The 21,674-nt window shown below is 33.2% G+C and overlaps 2 protein-coding genes across 2 annotated transcripts; one reads left to right on the top strand and one right to left on the bottom strand.

The window, feature by feature from the left end:
- Positions 1-5,203: 5,203 nt before the first annotated feature.
- Positions 5,204-6,486, bottom strand: LOC122600996 (F-box/kelch-repeat protein At3g06240-like). The gene has a single exon (XM_043773777.1). The coding sequence runs from the start codon at positions 6,353-6,355 to the stop codon at positions 5,312-5,314; it is 1,044 nt and encodes a 347-aa protein (XP_043629712.1). The 5' UTR covers positions 6,356-6,486; the 3' UTR covers positions 5,204-5,311.
- Positions 6,487-16,968: 10,482 nt separating this feature from the next.
- Positions 16,969-21,227, top strand: LOC122591622. Its single transcript, XM_043763884.1, has 8 exons — positions 16,969-17,424; positions 17,511-17,838; positions 18,049-18,304; positions 18,396-18,612; positions 18,699-19,051; positions 19,153-19,668; positions 19,811-20,984; positions 21,069-21,227. The coding sequence occupies exons 1-8, from the start codon at positions 16,969-16,971 to the stop codon at positions 21,225-21,227; spliced, it is 3,459 nt and encodes a 1,152-aa protein (XP_043619819.1).
- Positions 21,228-21,674: the final 447 nt, after the last annotated feature.

Raw genomic sequence — 21,674 nt, 5'->3', positions numbered from 1 at the left:
CAAATATGCATATGAAAGACAAATTTATACCTGAATTCAAATGCCCCCAATATACGAAAGATATTATATTAAACTTAAACACGTATTCATGTAAGTCGACCTCATCTCTCAAGATAAATACATTATCATATTAAGAATGCTCCCTAAATTAAGTTATTACTGTTTACCAATACAATATTAGAAGCAATCTACTAACTATAAGCCTTTACTTACTAATATCATAAGAATATGTATAAGATAAAACTTAACAGTAAATAAAGACATACACAAACGGTTCAGAACTTGTGCCAACGCAGAATTACAGCATGTACAACAATGGCGCATTCGAGCCATTCACTAAAATGAGATACATGAAAAATAATTCAATATCCTGGCCAACATAATGAAAAGATATGCTCTAGAGGTGGCAGGTAGTATTCAAACAAAGAAGACAACACCTTAGACACTCATAGATATAAGCAACCTAGTGTTATATCTATTATATTTTCTTTCTAATATGTTATAGGCATATGCTTACCAAGCATGTCATTATCGCCTTTCGAAGGTAAACCATCAAAATTTTTGAAGGATCCTCCGCAACTTCTGACTTCATCCCTTGCAACTCAACCTTAAACTGTGAAACCAAAACAAATGGATCACCCGCCTTTACCCTCGCAAGTTGAGAAACATACTCATTATGAGCATGATGAGTCATTCCTTCAAGTGTAATAGAAGACCTTGCACTCTTGCAGGATGATGAATCTACTTCAATCATTTCATCGAGCAATTAGTAGATAATTATAAAAAAATCCTTCTGGAAAAATAAAGGGCTATGGATGATGATGACGATGACGATGACGACGACGACGACGACGACGACGACAAAATATTTTAAATAAACATGGATTATGAAAATTTATCCTTATAATACCCATAGGTTCATATTATTCAGAAATATTTTAAAATTAAAAAGAACAAGGGTCCAACATGCTTCCATACCTCTTTTCCGTTTCGACCAAGATACTGTCGGGTCACACCAGAAGTCTTTTTACTAGGCTCTTTCAAACCAAACCTAAGAGTCCTTAGGTAACTCCTCTCTGTCTCCTTCAACAATATTTAGCACAGCCAAGTTTCGTTTCCTACTTCTGGTGTAAGGTAAAAAGATACATCTAATAGTTGGAGCTTTCTTCTTTCCAAGAGAAAAATACTTCTAAATATTTAAACCATTGAAGAGTATTATAAGGAAATCGAAGAGTTTTATTCCATGGTGATTATATTACAATGGGATGTTAAAAGAAAATACATGATTATTATTATTATTACAACAACCAACTATTTAGTACATGGGTTTTTGGAAATTTTCTAAGACTTTTGTTATGGCTGATGATCCTTTCTTTCTTCTCTTCCTTTATTTATAATACTTTCTCTTCCTTGGATAAGTCTTGAGTCATCTTCTTGAACTTTGGATTGTCAGGATTATGAGCTTTGGTGTCCAAATCTTCATGTGTAGTAGTATGTCTTCATGTGGGGTGTCATAGGTCCTTGATGTACATTTGGATCTTGTCTTGGAACTTGAAGACTTTATCTTCTAACTTGCAAGTTTTTGGAGTCTTTGTATTGAAGTTCTAAATTTTTGTCAATACTTGTTTATTATATTTTATTTTATGAACTTAGAAAATATTTTTATACAAAATCTTTTATTTTATGAAATCTATATAAAATCATTTCCTACAAAAATCTTATTCTTCGGATGTTTGGCTACGAGAATCAATACTCATGCCATCATTTTGTTTAGAACAAGATGGGCAAATATTCTTTTGGTGGTTTCTGAAGAAACAAATTATGCTTTGAGCTTGTAGACTCGATGCAATAGTACCTGAATCTAAAAATTTAATTTTATCTTCCAAATATTTTTTGGCTGCCGGAGGGGTTCTTCTAGCGGGAGATATCATAACAGAGGAATACATATTTTTCCCTCCATAAGTTCTAAAATCTTTTTTAAATGCATTTTCTAAAGTATTGATGACTATCTTAATCCCAAGGGCTCGTCTGTAATGGATGTCATTTTCATTAAAACTTTGGAAAGCTTTTGATTCTTTAGCATGAATATTGTATGAAAGGGTTAAATTAGCTTTTTCTATAATAATGAAATGATAAGCAGGATAATTATTTTCTTTATAAAAATTGGGTCTTGCAGAAAATAGTTTTAATACCATAACATCATTAGGAGTAATGGTAGAATTATATAAATAACTATCTTTTACCCCGTCTTTAACCCATTTTGGTAGTAGGGATATCTCTGGAAAATCTGGTAAGGTGAGGTATATCGTATTTATCGCTCAAAAATCATACCAATATCTTATTTCTTCTGGAGAGCTTCCTTGTAGATAATTAATCCTAGGGTAAATCCCAGTATTATCAACATATCTTATATCCATATTTTCAAGATTATATAACTCTTTCATTCTAAACCATTGTTGACCAACGGAATCTTGTTGGGAAGGTAATTGTTGAAAAATATTTTCAAAATTAGAAGTTTGTTTGGTATATGGTTTAAAAACAAAATCTTTTCCTTTTTGGTCATCTTGGTCAGAAGTAAGATCTATCGTTTGAACCCCTTTTGAGGATGAGGGAACATCTCTTTTTTCTTTTTTCTCTTCTCCAAATATTGGAGAAAGATCTATTCTTTCTTTTATCTGATATTTTACAAGATGTTTTATCCTCATGCTATCAAATTCATAGAAAGATATCTTTGATTCTATAAGAATACAATTCCTCGAAATCAATTCTTTTAATTCTGATATCTCAGAGAGAGCGTCAAAGACACTTATCATGTCTTTCATGTCATTCATGATATCTTTTATGGACAATACTTGTCTATCCATATCTTCTAAATAATTATCCATTCGTTTGCTTATCTCACTTGCTTCCATCCCTGGTTAAGAAATCTACTAGAATATTTTTGTCAGATTTAATAACTTCTATATCAAAATTATACTCAGATAATAATGTTTGCCATCTTATTAATCTTTTATACTCAGGTTTAGATGGTAAGTTATTTTTAACAAAAGCCTTTACCTGGGTGTTATCAGTTCTAAGTAGAAATTTGACTGGTAGTAAAAAGTAATAAAATTTTTGACAACTGCTAATAATTCTTTTTCATTAATATGGTATCTTGTCTCAGTGTCACTAAAAGTTCCTGAACAGTATCTACAAACACTTTCACCTAATTTTTCATTTTTAGGACCATAATCTATCTTTTTAAGTACTCCGCTCCAATAATATTTAGAAGCATTAGTTTCTAATATTAAATCATCATTTTCTTTTGGTAATTGTAATTTAGACAAATTCTTGCAACATTCTTTTATATTTTTTACTTGAGCCTCTAAACTTTCATTAAAACTAAATATTTTATCTTTCTTTAAAAGGTTTTGGAATGGTTTTCTTAATTCTGCAAGATTTTTAATAAAATCTGAAGCATAATTTAATATACCTAAAAAACTTTGTACTTGTTTTTTATCTATTAATTTATTTGGAAAAGACGTGATTTTTTCAAGAATATGATTCTGGAGTTCTATCCCATTTCCATCTATTTTCATTCCTAAAAAATCTATATTTTCCTGTAATAAACTAGTCTTTCGTTCAGATAAAGCTAATCCATTTTTTAAACACAATTCTGTAAATATTTCTAGATGTTTTAAATGTGTACTAATATCATCAGATAATATTAAAATATCATTTATATATACAAAAATAAATTCATAATTTCTAAATATAGTGTCCATTTTTCTTTGAAATATTTGCGGAGCATTTTTTAATCCAAAAGGCATTACAAGTCATTCATATTGCCCTTGTGGAGTAGAGAATGTTGTATAATGGATACTATCAGGATGCATCTTTATTTGCCAAAATCCACTTTTACAATCAAATTTAGAAAATAATTTTTTATTTTTAGTCCAGTTAATCGACTTTCTTTATGGGGTAAAAAATATCCATCAAAAATTGTATTATCATTTAATTTTTTTTATAGTTTATTACCATTCTTGGTGTACCCCTTGTAAAATCTGCATGTTTTCTTACTAAGAACGCAGGGGAACTATGTGGGCTATGACTAGCTCTTATTAATTTTAAGTCTAGAAGTTCTTTTAATTGGACTCTAAATTCTCTTTGATCTTCTGGATTATATCTCATAGGCTTTACTCTTATTTCTTCATCTTTATCTTTCATTTCTAATTTTGCTGTAATTTGATTTTTATCCCAAAATTGTAATGGGTTTTCTGTATAACATTGTTTTAACTTGTTTTTTATATGGGTATCTAAATTTCTTAAATTTACTTGGTATTCTAATGGTTTTTCTAAATAATATTGTAGAACTGGTATTCCTTTTTCCAATTTTGGTTTTGTTTGTAATAATAATAATAATAATAATAATAATAATAATAATAATAATAATAATAATAATAATAATTTTGTGAGATGAAGCATTATAATTAGCTTATACATTTATGATCATTTGGATTTGGAATAGAATTTACACGAAGAACAGCATTAAAATTCACGAACGGTTTGTAATACTTTGTATACTAAATTCAATTTATATTTCGAAATTTTCATACATAGGAGAAGATGGTGTGCAAATAGTTTATAAAGTAACAATAACCTTTCCATAAAAATAACTAATCCGCAAGGATTACTTAACCTTGCCACATCAGCTTTTTTTGGCAACCACTATATTATAAGCCAAACTAGCAAGGTTGGATAAGTGGTTAAAACCCTTGCCTCTGGAGACAAAGGTCAAGAGTTCTATGCTAATGCCTTTCAAGGCTGGAGGTCCTTCTCTATCTTAAATAAAACCAGGAAGCAATCTCTCTACACCGTCGTGGTACTGTGGTAGGGTTAAGGTTGTCTACATCTTAACCTCCCCCATACACCGTCGAGGTATTGAGACCCAAAACCCATAGAAGACGGCATTGGTTGCTTACTTACTTACTTTCCTATATTATAAGCCATGCCACATAGGCGTAAAATAAAAATAAAAAAACTTAACCGTAACTCACATTTATAAGGGGTGGGGATTACTTATGGACAAGAGTGCAAATCAACTACATGACCATAAGCTGCGAAGTATTAGGCCTAATATTGTGCAGCAATAGCAATATAGAAAGATGCAGAAGAGTGGCTTCTATCGGTTCCAAAATCAATAGCAGCAAAGTAGAAACCAAGATCAACGCCAATATTATAAGTACAGCATAATTTATTACAGATATAAAATCAATATCATAAAAGACAATAATTTTAAAAAACTAAGAAAAAAACTGACAGATCCCATATATTACTCCCATTCATTGTTTGCCTTGAACATATGGGGAGATACAAGGCTCTGCACAAATAATAAAGAACATATATACTCATGTGTATAAAAATTTAAACTAGATTGGCGAAACGACTTGTCACTCTCACACGATATGTTGTGATACTCGAGCCCATACTCCATGTAGTTTTTTGGCGGACACAATACATGTACGACTTGACAATTAGCCGCGCAATCACGTGGCAACATTTCCCAATTCGGCCGTTTATCATCATAGTTGTTCATTATCCATACGTTATTGCCCTTAACAATTCCAGGATTATATATGGATAAACACCGGTTCATTATACCTAGTTGATGATAATGTTTCCATTCGTAGTGCCGATCATCAGGTTGGGGGGTTTCTTTAAATTCTTCTTTAGACAAATCAAACGAAACAATTACAGCCTTGTTGTTACAGTCTTTCATAAACCAATGAAGTGCGCCGTTACAAAAAACACCAAACTTACTATAAGACTTATAATGATGTAGTTGAATAACTTTCCAAACATTGGCTTTCAATGATAATAAATTGAAACATATGCAAAAACTATTATCATCGTTTTTCATCTCCGAGCCTAGTATAACCTTGTAATCATCGGTTAAGGAATCATAACCGAAACCAGCACATAAGACGGACACGTCACAAACGATATGTTGCGGGAGGTGCTGCTTAATAACATTTCTAATGGAAGGATTATCTATAAATATATGTTTAACATCGGGAGTAATTAAGCATACGAGGCCGTTAACAGAACCGACCGTAAGAATATAGTTAGGATTATTTACGGATAACTTATGTAATGGAGAAAAACAACCAAAAGGTAACCAAAACATAGCAATCCTTCTACTTAGATTATTGTTCCGATCTTTGCGGTGACTAAGGCTGAGATGTTTTTTAATGAAAACAGGGTTTGAGATTAGAGATAGCCATGACTTACATATACATTTGTATCGCATCAAATCGTCAACATCCGATCTTGCCAGGATTTGCTCAATAATATCATCACCAACCACCTCTGCCATTCAATTCAAGTCAACTCGATTCAATTCGATTAAAACACAAACCCAAACCCTACTTTTCCACGAACAAATAAACAAACACGGAAACATCTAAAAACCCAAAACATGTCTTGTACTCTTATACTATGGATATACTTGCAACCAATTGGCCTGGGCTGAGCCCAAGTAACATATAGGATACATTAATGCATATATATTGGGCCCAAATTTGAACCTCTCACGACATGCTTTTACTTTTTATGGTCACCGAACTGAACGTGAAACCAGCCTAATGAAAGGTTCTATAAGGTTTAGCCGATCACCAACCGGGAAAAACGAATCTATTTTTATATATATTTTGGAAAATATATGTAACACTAAGAAAAAAAAAGTCTTATATAATATTTAATGATGTCATCATGTTTATTAATTAACTAATTACTAGAAGTGACCTCACTTGGTTCGTGTTCCCTTACATGGTCATGGTGATCAAAGTCGTATTCTGTGGGACACAGGTGAAAGTGACCAGGCTTTCACCGTTTTTTCATGTAAACAATTCTTATATGTGGTGACGGGGGATGTCTTATATGGGTTTAATTGGAACAAATAAGTTCCCACCAGTATCGATAAATGCATATTATTGGAGGTTGGACTTAATAGATTATCTACACGTGATTATTTGGCTATCAGAAATGTCCCGGTAGTTTGTAACTTGTGTTTCATTGTGCAATGACAACCCTGAAACGCTTGATCATTTAGACTATACGGTGTGAGGCGTTGAAGCCCACCGTTCTCGGCCCAAACGCGGTAGAGGACGCGGTCCACATCGGCCCGCTAGGGCATTTCGCAAGCCAATAATGCCCAAACCGAACGGGCAAAATTGTTTGACCAAAAAGCTTCTTTTTCCCTTCCCAAAAAAAAAGACCCGTTACCACCTCTTTTTTCTAAAAAAAAAAAAATTTTTATTTTTTTAAAATAAAATTTTAACTCTATTTAAACTCCACCTTTAACTCTATTTAAATGTTTCTGTTATTTTTTTTTTTCTTTTCAAACTTGTATTCGTTTTTTTTTTTAAAAGAAGGCTTCGGCTTCTTTTTTTTTTTAAACGTTTCGTTTTTTTTTTTCTTTTTTAACATAATTTCGTTTTTTTTTTTTGGTGAATTGTAGCGAACTATCAAAAAGAGAAGATATATTGGCGCAAAATTACCAAGAAGTTTCACACTCTTGAAAATAAAGGAGATGACTACCGTGACCAAGACTCGCTCAGTTCGAAATGGCGAAAGATAAAGTCTCAAGTTGCCGTCTTCAACCAAATCTACACTCGTCACAAAGATAAAAACAACCATCAAAGTGGTAGTAACGATGCTCAAATTTTGGAAAAAGTTTTGACCGAGTACCAAGGAGCAATGCTCAAACTGTTCCCGTACATGGCTATTTGGGAACTTGTTAAGAAAAGTTCAAGGTTCCATATTATTGCCCAGTTTGATGGAAAGGCTACACGCGGTGAACCAACCGCCAAAAGGTCCAAAACTTCCTCATCCGTTGATCCACAAAGCGAAGGGTCAAGCATTAGGATGAACATTGATTTAAACGAGGATGAGGAAGTTGAAGGTCGGTATATTCGACCCATAGGCCGAGACGCGGCCAAAAGGGCTTCCGCATCGGGGTCGGCTTCGGGTTCGGGTTTGGTTCGGCGTATTGACTACACGGAAGTTTTTGAGAAAGTTACACAAGAATTGCATGGCTTAATGGAATCAAGCAATAAATGTGCGGAGTTAAGTGAAAGAAAATTGTTACTTAAAGAAAAAAAAAAGAAAAGGGAGGAGTTGAAGATGATGGCGAAAAATTATAGCTATCTTGACGACGAAGAACGTAGTATCATGGAGGAGATAAAAAAGAAAATTCGGGGAAAGTATTATGGCGGCAACTAGTAGTTTTTTAAAATTGTCAAAGTTTATGTCTTTTTTTTATGTTCTTCTTTAGTTTAATTTTGTGTTCTAAGTTTATGTTATTTAGTTGTTTATGTAATGGATTTTATGGAATTTTATTTACTTTATCTTATTTAAAAAGTGTAGTAATAACCATATAATTTAAACTATAGTAAAAAGTATATAATGTTAGTATATAAATAAAAATATGTAAATAAAAGTCTAAAAAAACTTGGTCAAAGACACATGGCAAGAGATGCCCCTTTGTGTTGGAATGCCTCATACCATTATTTTTGATGGAATGCCATAATGTCTAGTTGGCGCCACATGTCAAAAGACCCCCCTCCCCCAAAACCCCTCATACCACTTAGTCTTAACGACCTCATGTGTATTGGCAACTAAGGGTGGTATAGGGTCGGGGAATAGTGCAACTAAGGGTGGTATAGGGTCGGGGAATAGTGCAAGGTCCCTACAATCTTTGCTTTCTCCATAAATGACCTGCTCGAACTACATTCCTTTCCTCCGGTGGGGGCAACAACCAAAGGTATGTTACATTCGGCATTTATGATCACTTGTTGGAGGATACAGAAGGCGAGGAACAAATTTTTTTTCCAAATGGAGCTTGGTCTCTCCTTATGAGGTGGTACATGACATCAAAAGTTTGGGCTTTTATGGGTAAAAAATAGAGTTTCGATGTTAAATTTATCATATAAGAGCTAGAAAAACTTTATTTTTTTAGATAGATATCTTTGTTTTTACTTTGTATATCATCATTTGTTAATTTTTTTTTGTTGATCAGTAAAATTTGTCTTTCTAAAATAATAATAATAACAATAACAATAATTACTATAAGTTGGAGAACAAAGGAGCAGAGTAATTCACAATAATAATTGAAGTCATTTAAATGTATAACAGTAATAATTTTTGTAAATTACATCAAATTTATAAACTAATATTATTAATTATATCAATACATATAATGATAGATTAATTTTTAACGATTCGTTTATATAAAGGGCAAACTTTTTTATATTTCATTTTGATTAAAATTTAGTTTTTCCATTGATGGATCAAAGGGACAAATTTTCTTGGCCAACTCTTTTATATTTTGATGAAATTTTTGTTTTTTCACTAATGGGCCTTTGAGACGTATTTTTCTTTTCTTTTCCTTAGTATGAATCCGATCCAATTTTTGGTTATGGTGGTTTTCCATTGTGTTAACAACTTTTGAAGAAAAGCATTAATAGTTTAAAAAAATTTTAATAATAAAATGACGACACATGTCATTTGTTTTAAATAAGTTAACTGCAAAACCCTACCATTTTGACCCTTAAACTTGAAATGAAAAAACAGTAAACCTTTTTATATATACTAGACGTACGGATGGCCGCATGATACAACGGTGATGGTGGTAGCAATTGAGGAGTAGCTATGATGTAGTGGTGGCAGCGATGAGTAGTGTAAATGTTATTGATATAAAAAAGGTATGATATTGTTACTTTTTAAATTTCATCGGGGGTATTTTTTGAACATCACTTTAAGGAAGTGAGTAAAGTAAGATTGTAAGAGTAAGTCTGGAAAATGTTTTAAATCTAGACCAGACATCAAACCAACCTAATGAAGGGTTCAATGTTTAACTGAATCAACCAGGCCTGACTTGAAAGGCCAACATTATTTAATTATTTAGATAAAAAAAATACTTTCCCACATATATGAAACATATGTTTTAAATTTAACACAAATGAGTAATTCGGTAAAACACATCCACTACAAAAACACTTTAAAAACATCTAAAAAAAAAGAGGTGGTAATGCATATGTGCTTTTTCATCTCCGCATGTTCAATTATAGCATATGAGGTTTTTTTTATTTGATAGGTATTTATATATAGTGAATACAAAAGTAAAAAACAAAAAATGATGGTGGATTAGTTGTCAAGTTGCTACCCAGGTTCAATTCTATGTTTTGTGTTATTTTAAGAGACTTATTTGATTATAATTAGAGGTAATTTAGACTTTTCAGATTCTCAATCACTTAAAAAAATGGGTCTACTTTCTTTTATGGAGGAATATAAATATAACTATAATTATATGACATAAACTTTAATTTCTATATTCAATAATTAGTTAAAAGTAAATGAAAAATATATACATAGTCTAACTAATATATGTCAACCTCTTAAACTTATATAATAAAAATTTACAAAAAAAAAAATTACCGACATCATTTAATCTTGAATAAAGTTAATTCTCTTTATGTTTAAAGTTTAAACAAGGATTCACCGACTAAATTTTATAGTGAGTTTATAATTATTTTATGCACTTAATTTAAATAGAAGCTCCATGGTTGTATTTAACACGACAATAATAATAATAATAATAATAATAATAATAGGGTTCCCACTAATTTCTTGTAAATCCTATTATTTGTTAATAATAATAATAATATAATATAAATAATAATAATAATAATAATAATAATAATAAAAGTGTTATTTTTATGAAATTTTAATTAAAAATGTAATTTTATAGTAAAGAAAAAAATAAATTAATAATGATAATAATAATAATAATAACTTATTGATATTTCAAGTTAGTATCTATGTTTCTTTAATTCTTTACTATCTAATAAAAAAACAAAGAAGTTATTTTTGAAAGTGTTGAAAAATTGTATAATACTTTATCTAACACTGCTTAAAGTATCTTCATTTCCATTACCCTCTTTGAATGATTTAATTACAATGTGAGATATTGTAATATTTGTGAAATTTGACTTTAGTTGACCCGTTAAATATATGTACTTTTGACGTAATTGGTATTAATTAAATGTTATATGATCGAATTTCTCGTGTTATAATCGTGTTCAAGGTGTTTATTTGGATTAATGATCGTATGAGTAAATTATGTTCAAGGACTAGACAAGGATTGTTTGGTCGTTTTAGTTAGTGATTTAATAAAAGGTTCAAGATTTATTTATGGAGAAATCTAGTTAGTATTGTGTAAGAATTATCCATGGGTTGACCATGCCCAAACCCATGACCCATACCCACTAACCCAACCCTATCCCCAACCAAAGTCTTACACCTCTCTCCCTCTCATTCACTCATATTACTCATCATCTCTCTCTCTCTCACACTCTCACTTATTGCAAGAAACAACATTTGCATCTACCTCTTTCTCTAAATTAAATGCTACAAATTCAAGGTTTCAAACAAAATTAGGTTAGGGGTTTGCATCACTTTCGTCATAGTAACAACATATCAAATTTTGGAGTTTCGTAGTGCAGGGGTTCATTCAAATCGGGTCAAATTCGGGTTTGTGCTTTTGGTGTAAGATTTGGTAAGTGAAACTCATCCTTTATTCATCATTTCATATTTATAAACATCTTTCCAGTTGTAACCAAGTGTTTTCGAGTCACAAATTGAGCCAAAAGTCGAATTAGGGTTTGTCAGGGTTTGTAATGAGTCAAAGCGAATTTGAAACTAGAATTGATGTTTTGAAGTGAAATCTTGGAATGGGTTGTGTTCATTTGAGTTTGTTTATGTTCAAGTGTGTACATTTAAGCTTGAAATCAGGTCCTAGATCCTTCTAGACCGTCTATGGAGTCAAAATGAGTGTTTTGGGGGTGTTTGGCTCGTGCTGGTGCTGAACTGGGTGGGTTGCGGCGCAACTATACAAGCTGCGGCGCAGCTAAAATGTTATGTTTTTGGGTTGCGGCGCAGTTGGGACCTTTAATCACCTAACTTTTTCCTAGTTCGGTTCTAGCATCCTAGGATCGTCCCGAACTTTCCGAAATGTCGTCTTATGACCTTATTGGTGCTCTACACAAGACAAACCATTCGTTCAAAGTCGTGAGTCACTTTTGGGACCAAACTTGAGATCTATAACTAGCTATATACATATATACATATATCTTTTGATCCGTAAGTCCGTTTTAGACGTATGACCTATCGTTGGAATCGTGAGAGAGTCTACTTTCTCATGGTATAATCCTTTTGAAGTGAATCCATTTCCATTTCTAAAATTGTCTTGTTCTTACTCGAAAAAGTTCTTTAAGCGTTTGTGGGTTTGTGACTCGATTTAAACTTACTAAATCAACTTGTTTAGGGTTATAGAGTTGACTTTGATGATGTTATGATATACATTTATAGGTTGTGGACTCGTAGTGGTTGTTGAGCGTTTATAACTCTTGTTAACTCGTTATTATTGCTTGGAAACCAAGGTGAGTTCGTAGCCCCTTTTACTTTACACGATTTTGGGGTGAAAAGTGTACGTCTTGGTTTTTTGGTTGTTTCTTGTTATGTGACCGGTTACTTATTTAATCAAGGTTAAATGTTCGTTTAATTATTTTATCAAGGTTGTTTGATCGTATGAGTTATTTGTCAAAGTTAAATGCTCGTTTAATTGTTGTATCAAGGTTATGTGCTAGTTTGAAGTGTGAATCAAGGTTGTGTGATTGTATATGTTCGTATCAAGGTTGCGAGGTTCATTAAATGATCCAATCAAGGTTTCAAGGTTTGGTGATCGTTTAACGGTCCCAATTATGAGATCATTTAATGACCCGATCAAGGTTTTAAGGTTATATGATCATTTATGATCTAATTATGTTCGTATCAAGGTTAAACGGTTGTTATCCCGACACTTGTTTCTTATAGTCAAAACCTACGAACTCACCGACTTTACGTTGACGCATTTTAGTACACTTTTCAGGTAATCCAGTGAATCAAAGACGTGATGGATGATTGCATTGCATGTGATAGGATTGAGCTTGGACTTTTGTGGATCCGTGATTCACTGCACCCGTATATGGGTTATGCCTAGGATCGTTAGTCATCATTTGAACTATCTTTTGTAAACTATTGATGGTGTTGTGTTCCTTGTGCATTATTTGATCTGTAACTTGTATTTGTACTTGATTTATGAATGGATTGCTCAAATCCTTGAATGCATTTAGTATCTCTACTTAATTTCCATGTCATGCTGAGCTTTTCTATTAACGCCCCATGTTTCCGCTTAGTTGGGGTGTTAAAATATACCTAAAAAATATGTTTCATAATATGATTATTTAATTAATTTGTTGACACAAACTTACATATGATTTCTTTCTCGATCCACATAATTAATTAATGTTCTCAGTCCACAATTGATTTTGATATATGTTTACTTTTTTTTAGGCATACATTAAATATTTTTCATAAAATATTTGACCAAGATTTCAAGTAGGTAGTCAAATTGTTATTATAAATTTATAAGAACTAGATTAAAGGATGGAAAATGATCAATTATCATAAAAATTAGTCTAAAAATACTTTTAAGATTTACTTGTCAAAAAAGACGGTATTTTTCAATTAAAAAGGTGGTATGGTAAGAAAGACTATTTAAGATCAACTTAGTGCGGGACCCTTTCGTTGTGCGATTAACACACATCATATCTGTGGTAAAATTCACTTGTCAAAAACCTCTAAAAATCCTTATAAAATTTTAAGAATGTGACATGTGTTATTTATTAATTATCTTTCTCAATCTTATGTTTTTATTTTTTTACATATTATCATTGAGAAGATTTTTAAGTTATTTTGCTAAAAGAATTAATTTATTAACTTTTTTTTTTTTTAAACATTCAAAGTCTGGGATATTTTATTGAAAATAAAATCTAGCGAGATGCTAGGTTACAACCAGGGAAGAATTAATTTATAATCTATCTCATTTTCTTACACTAAAGTTGGCTACGTAGACATTTAAAGGTTGAAAACACAAATAAATTATATAAATAAATAAATAAAGGAAAAAGAAAGTGGAGAAGTTTAGGAGACTAGAACTTAAAAGAATCTCGAAAACTGAACGGTTGGTTATATAGGACAGTAGTAGTATTAATTAACTTACCACTACTCATTAACATTTCCCTTATGATTAACTAGAACTTAAAAGAATCTCTGCGCGCATTTATACTATTTAACATTTCCCTTATGATTAAGCATTGCATGTTTGCATCATTCTGGTCTTTTTAGACGCAGAAGATAAACTTTTAATTTAACAGGTTTTTTAATTGATAGAGTATCGCTTCCTTTGACTGTAAGAAAAGACAACCCCTTTTATTTCTAAATAAACAATCCATTCTTGATCATTTCATTCAAGTTTTGATATATATATATACTAATATACTAATAATGCATGTGGTTTATATAGTTCTGATATATAGTTAATGTGCGTTGTTACAGAATGATGGAGGAAGACCGTGACATTAGCAAGTTTATATTTTCATGGGCTCTTGATGACATACTCAATCAAGACCTTTACAAAAACAAGGTCTCTTTTTGTTTCTTAATTTATAATCCTATTTTTTGGATTTTGTTAAACATATGATCTCTAGTTAGTTACTTATTTAGTTTGTGAATGTGAATTTTTATCCTTATTTTACTTTACGTATAACGTATAAGGTTACAGCTTATTGGGAGAATCATTCCTGTCCTTATATATTAAACATTTTTTAAATTCATTGTGTAGTATATTAGTAGTTTTTACTTGGGTGGTTGTGATTTCTTATTATATTTTTATAGCTAGATTACTGTAAACCTAATATATATGTATATATTTTGAGGGTAGGGTTAATGTGTGAATTAAAACAAGGGTGGGAATTGTGAGAACCAGTATTTCTCTCATCTTTTCCTTTTTTGGTGTGTTTTTTAAATTTTTTCGATTTCTTTTTTTGAAAAATTAAAATTATATGGGTTGTGTTTTGAAAACGGATGAATACGATACGAGCGTTGCCTTATCCGATCTGAAGGGTTGGTCACTGGACGCATATGGGAACGATATGGAATTGATGGACGGCGATCCAAGAGATGGTGTTGGATACGGTACGGGCGTAGCCCTTAGCTCTTAGGAGTCGCCCTTAGAGATGGCTTTTAAGTGGTTCTCACCGTTCCTACCCTTGTTTTAGTTCTCACTTGATCACTTCACTATATTTTGATATTTCATCTCATGTTGTCTAAGGGATGTGATTTGTACAGCACACGTAATACCACAATCACATGCACACTACTAAATCAACACAAGGTTATTTTTTAGTTTTGCTGTTGGAATTGAAATAGGTTGTAAAAAATCAATGTTAATTGTTTAATGTTGATTTTTCCCCTTCTGGATATATATATCCCATGTGACATAAAAGTAAACTGTTAACTGCTTGTGGTTCATTCTTTCAGGATTTTCTTTTTCCTATATGAAAATTACTTAAAACTACTGTTTTGAATTGAAGTATATATATAATAATTTTTTTTTTTGGGACTTTCGCATACTCTTGTTATTGCATGTTTAGTTACATAAATCTTTGTGATGGCTCCATTATAGGTAGAGGGGATACCTCTGACTTTCCAATCTGTGGAACATTATTTCCGCTCTTTTGTCTATCCTTTGCTAGAGGAAACGCGAGCTGAATTGGCTTCATCTATGGAAATTATGCATAGAGCCCCGTTTGCTGAGATATGTTCATTTAGGGAGGCCAAAGGTAATGGTAAAAGGCTGTATGATGTTACTGTTGGTACTTGGAGAAACAGATTTATCGAACGTGGTAAGGAGCCATACAGGACATTACCTGGTGACTTACTTATTTTCACGGAGGCAAGACCCGAATCTGTTTCTGATTTGCAACGTGTGGGAAGAACATGGGCTTTTGCTCTAGTGCATAAAACCGTGGATGATGAAAATGCTGATGGTAGCATGTCAAAAAAATTTATGGTTAAAGTATCACAGGACATTGAATGTCAAGAAGGGATGTTTGTTGTTTTCTTGATGAATATTACAACCCACAAAAGAATCTGGAACTCGTTGCACAAGTATGGAAATATGAATATCATCAAGTTGGTTATTGCTGCTGATTCTGTGGTAAGAGTCTGTTGAAGTCGTCTGATTATTTAAATTAAGTCTTCTGCTGTAAACTTATATAATAACATGAATTTACTTTGAAAATGTTCTTTGCAGGCTAAACAGAACTGTGGGAAATGTTCTATCGCTCGCAGTGATCCTTTTTCTCCTACTATTGGTCAAGAAAACTTCATTAAGCTTAATGAATCGCAAATAGCAGCAGTCATGGCATCAATAAACAAAACTGAATGTAGGCATGATTATACAGTAGAACAGATATGGGGACCCCCTGGCACAGGGAAAACGACAACAGTAAGTGTGATGTTATTTCTTCTTTTACAAAGGAATCATAGAATGCTTGCTTGCGCACCCACGAATGTTGCTATAGTACAACTAGCCTCTCGTGTGATAAGCTTGGTTAGAGAATCATTACAAAGTAGAACTGCAAGTGGTGATTCTTTTTGTCCTGTCGGGGATGTGCTCATATTTGGCAACATGGAGAGGTCGAAAGTTGAGACAGGGATTGAAGATATTTATTTAGAGAATCGGATTCAAAAGCTTATAGAATGTCTTGGGTCATACACAGGATGGAAGCATTGCATAAAATCTATGATTGATTTACTTGAAGATTGTGTATCTCAATACCATGTGTATCTTGAAAATGAATTCTTCCCAGAAGAACAAGTTACAAGTGAAAAAAAAAGAAGAAAACCAATACGGTGAAAGTCAAATCATTCATTGAATTTTTCCGTGATCGATTCAAATCTACTGTTCCTCCACTCATAAGGTGCATAATTACATTATGCACTCATATTTCTAAGAGTTTCATGAGGGAAGATAATTACCAAAGCATGGTCTCTCTTTTGAACAATTTAGGTTCTTTTGAATCGGTATTGTTTCAAGAGAATTTAATTTCTGATGAACTTCAGAATGCATTCGCTTCTAAACCACAACAAGATGATGATGCTAGGTTTGGTGGCATGTCTTCAATCAGTCTTCTCAGAATGACGTCTTGTTCTGTACTAAAAGATCTGCAGAAATCACTGGAACGACTTGGCCTTCCAAGTGTTTTGAACCCATCTGCTATTAAGGAATTTTGTTTTGAAAGAGCATCTCTAATATTCTGTACTACTTCAAATTCCTACAAGTTGCTTACCACTAAAATGTCGCCTCTGAACTTATTGGTCATAGACGAGGCTGCTCAATTGAAAGAGGCTGAGTCGACCATTCCTCTTCAACTTCCGGGAATAAAGCATGTTATTCTCATTGGCGATGAGTGTCAATTACCTGCAATGGTCAAGAGCAATGTAAAGTGTTTAATCCTTACTGAGTTTTTTTTCTTCATCGATTTACTTTTACAATATATTTAGATAGTGTAAATGTTTATTGACAGGTTTCTAGTGGATCATGCTTTGGAAGAAGTTTATTTGAAAGATTAAGTTCTCTGGGTTATCCTAAACATCTTCTTAATGTTCAATACAGAATGCATCCTTCAATAAGTTTTTTCCCAAATTGGAAATTCTATCAGTCTCAGATCCTCGATGGAGAAAACGTAACTTCTAATAGCTACATAAAACAATATCTGTCAGGACCAATGTTTGGTCCGTATTCATTTATAAATGTTGTAGGTGGAAAAGAAGAAAGGGATGATGATGGACAAAGTCTAAGAAATATGGTTGAGGTGGCTCTTGTGATTAAAATAGTGCAGAGTCTTTATAGAGGTATACAATTTAGTTATATTATGTTGTTTGCAAACTCTTGTATCAAATGGTTTACATGAACTTTTTTTGTTGGTTATTTGCGTTTGCAATCTTGAATGCTCTGTCTCGTATTGGATCTGTTTTTTTTTTCCTTTCAAATGTGAACTCACTGTCATCTCTATCTATATGGTCATACATAACTTTTATTGCTCACTTATTTAACATTTGTAGCCTGCCATGACTCCAAAGAGAAGGTTAGCATTGGTGTTGTATCTCCTTATGCTTCTCAAGTTGCGACAATTCAAGAAAAACTTGCTTGCAAGTACGAGAAACTTGATGGGTTTTCTGTAAAGGTGAAGTCAATTGACGGGTTCCAAGGTGGAGAAGAAGACATCATTATATTATCTACTGTAAGATCCAATGAGCGTGGATCTGTTGGCTTTATATCTAGCTCTCAAAGAATGAATGTTGCGTTGAGCCGAGCTCGGTATGGAATTCCACAAGGCTTTTTTATATTGATTTTTTTATTGATAGTTTCACTAATCTAACAACCTGTCTTGTTTTCCGTTTTTATCTAGACACTGTCTTTGGATACTTGGCAATGAACGGACTTTGGTTAAAAGTGAATCCGTGTGGGGAGAACTAGTCTGTGATGCAAGAAACAGACATTGTTTCTTCGATGCCGATGCTGATTCATTCTTAAAGATGACCATAATATCTGTAAAGAAGGAGCTAGAACAGCTTGATGATCTCGTTAACGAAAATAGTGTACTTTTCAAAGATGCAAAGTGGAAGGTATCGTCACTGCAGTTGCATCGTCTTCAAATTAGACCATGTTTGAACTTTTTCTAAAACTTATTGTTTGCTGCTGTTGCCATCAGGTACTCATTAGTGATGACTTCAGGAGATCATTTGGAAAGCTGACCTCTTCTCGCATGAAGAAGATGGTTTTAAATCTTTTATTGAAACTTTCTGGTGGATGGCGCCCCAAGAGCACTAGTGTAGACTTGTATCTTGAAAATTCTAGTCAAATTTTGAAAAAGTTTAAGGTTGAAGGACTCTATGTTATATGCACTATTGATATTGTCAAGGAATTTCGATACATACAAGTTTTAAAGGTTTGGGATTTATTATCCTTAGAGGAGATCCCAAAACTGACAAAAAGGCTCGAAAGCCTATTTACTTCGTACACAGATGATTATATTACTCATTGTACAACAAGATGTCTGGAGGGGTATGTTTATTAATTTCATGTCCACTGAATTTTAGTGTATTCATTTTACATGCTTACGCATATGCTCTCTTGAACGTGTTGTGTGTATTCTATGTTTCTAGGAAATTGGAAGTTCCCCAGAGTTGGGAACCATCACAAGATATTATCCGTTTTCGTACACTATGTAACCTCAAAGATGGCAGTGAAGTGAGTTCAAATGCTGGTGATGGTAGCAGCTACATCGAGAACTCAAAAGTGAGTGAAAGCTTGTTGCTTACGAAGTTCTACTTGTTGTCATCAGGAGTGGTGAACCATTTGCTTTGTGACAGTAAACTTGATCTACCAATGCAAGTCACTGATGAACAGATGGACATAATTTTATTTGGAAAAACATCTTTTATAATTGGACGATCAGGAACCGGCAAAACCACTATATTGACAATGAAGTTGTTCCAAAACGAACAAAGTTTTCTTGTTGCTTCGGAAGGGTTTAATGTAGAAGATGGCATCCAAGTCGGGGATACCGACGTTGTTGTTTGTAGAGAAGAAAGCAAAATAACTGTTCTGCGCCAGCTGTTTGTTACAGTCAGCCCAAAACTGTGTTATGCTGTGAAGCAACATCTTTCAGATCTTATAGGGTGCACATATACGTTTATATATATCAATTATTTTTCTTTAGTATTTTTGAAGCATCTCTTGGTATTTTTTTTCATAGTTCAGTTAGATATTAAACCGTGGTGTTTGCCATTCACTAACCTTGTGTTATTATGTATTTGACAGTAAGGCAAGCGCCGGGAATTCATCAACAGAGATTAATATTGATGCAGAGGTCTCAGCGGATTTCAGTGATATCCCTGACACATTTGTTGATATTCCCAAGAAAATGTACCCTCTCGTTATAACAGTTCATAAGTTTCTAATGATGTTGGATGGAACATTGGGGAATTCGTTCTTTGAAAGATTTCACGAGGCAAGAGTACTTTCGCGTGGTAACCAAATAAGTTCGAGATCTGTTGTCTTGGAAACTTTCATAAGATCAAGGGAAGTCACATTTGAAAGATTTTGTTCACTTTACTGGCCCCGGTTTAATTCAAATCTTACAAAGAAGCTTGATCCTTCTACAGTGTTCACTGAAGTTATTTCTCATATAAAAGGAGGCTTGTTAGCAGGAGAAAGCTGTGATGGAAAATTGAGCTTTGAAAATTACTCTTTGTTGTCGGAAGGTCATACATCTACATTAACAAGAGAGAAAAGGGAGACTGTTTATTCCATCTTTCAAGCCTATGAGAAGATAAAATCCTCAAGAGGAGAATTTGATTTGGGAGATTTAGTGAATGACCTTCATCGCCGGCTTCAAACTGGGAATTATGAAGGTGACCAGATTGATTTTGTTTATATTGATGAGGTGCAAGATCTGAGTATGAGGCAGATTTCCCTTTTTAAATACATTTGCCAAAATGTTGATGAAGGTTTTATATTTGCTGGTGATACCGCGCAGACCATAGCAAAAGGGATTGATTTTAGGTTCCAAGATATACGGTCTCTTTTCTACAAAGAGTTTATAAACAACGGATTAGTTGGGAAAGAAAAGAAAGGTCATGTATCCAAGATTTTTCAACTGAAACAGAATTTCAGGACTCATGCTGCTGTGCTTGGCTTATCTCAGAGTGTCGTTGATATTCTTTACTGTTACTTTGATTATGCAATTGATATTTTAGAGCCTGAGACCAGTCTTATATCTGGGGAACTTCCTGTTTTGCTCGAGTCTGGCGATGATGAAAATGCATTAGCGACCATCTTTGGTGGCACAAGAACTGGTGGACAAATTGTTGGTTTTGGTGCCGAACAGGTGATATTGGTACGCGATAATTGTGTGAAGACAGAAATTTGTGAGTATGTTGGAAAACATGCGCTTGTTCTCACAATAGTGGAGTGTAAGGGTCTTGAATTTCAGGTCAGTGTCTTATACTTAAATATATGGTTATATCCCATCTTTTGCGTCAGTTGTTGATCAATCTTACATGCTATGACTCTGCAGGATGTGTTACTGTACAACTTTTTTGGGTCATCCCCTCTTAAAGAGCAGTGGAGAGTAATATACGCGTACATGAAGGAACAGAATCTGCTTGATGAAAAACTCCTCTTTCTTTCCCGAGCTTCAGTGAGGCAAAACATAATATCTTGTGTTCAGAACTGAAACAATTGTATGTGGCTATAACTCGAACTAGGCAAAGGCTTTGGATATGTGAGAACAAAGAGGAACTCTCAAAGCCAATGTTTGACTACTGGAAACGGAGGGGCCTAGTCCAGGTAAGGGAGCTTAATGATTCAGTGGCAGAGGCAATGCAGGTTGCAAGCAGCCCTCAAGAGTGGCGTGATCGTGGAAAAAAGGTTCATTTTTGTCTATAATCACTAATAGTTTCTTCTTCTTACTGACTTTTCAAATTACCTTCATTTGACATGCTTTACAAACCTACATATACTTTTCAGCTTTTCTATGAGAACAATTTTGTAATGGCAACGATGTGCTTTGAAAGATCCGGTGACAGAGTGTGGGAAATTTTGGCAAAGGCTTCTGGCCTTAGAAGTTCTGCGGAACAAATGAGGGGAACTAATCCTGAAGCTGCTTTAGGTTCTTTTAGAG

This window comes from Erigeron canadensis, chromosome 1 (assembly GCF_010389155.1).
Source record: "Erigeron canadensis isolate Cc75 chromosome 1, C_canadensis_v1, whole genome shotgun sequence".
Taxonomy (NCBI): domain Eukaryota; kingdom Viridiplantae; phylum Streptophyta; class Magnoliopsida; order Asterales; family Asteraceae; genus Erigeron; species Erigeron canadensis.
The sequence above is the reverse complement of the archived record's forward strand: the minus strand, read 5'-3'. Positions and strand labels throughout refer to the sequence as shown.

Bases quoted from the DNA above. Each gene is read 5' to 3' on its own strand.
- LOC122591622 (XM_043763884.1), top strand. From the start codon at position 16,969: ATGGTCTCTCTTTTGAACAATTTAGGTTCTTTTGAATCGGTATTGTTT. The intron at 17,425-17,510 runs GTAAAGTGTTTA...GTTTATTGACAG, and splicing joins CTGCAATGGTCAAGAGCAAT to GTTTCTAGTGGATCATGCTT. The intron at 19,669-19,810 runs GTGCACATATAC...TGTATTTGACAG, and splicing joins CATCTTTCAGATCTTATAGG to TAAGGCAAGCGCCGGGAATT.
- LOC122600996 (XM_043773777.1), bottom strand. From the start codon at position 6,355: ATGGCAGAGGTGGTTGGTGATGATATTATTGAGCAAATCCTGGCAAGA.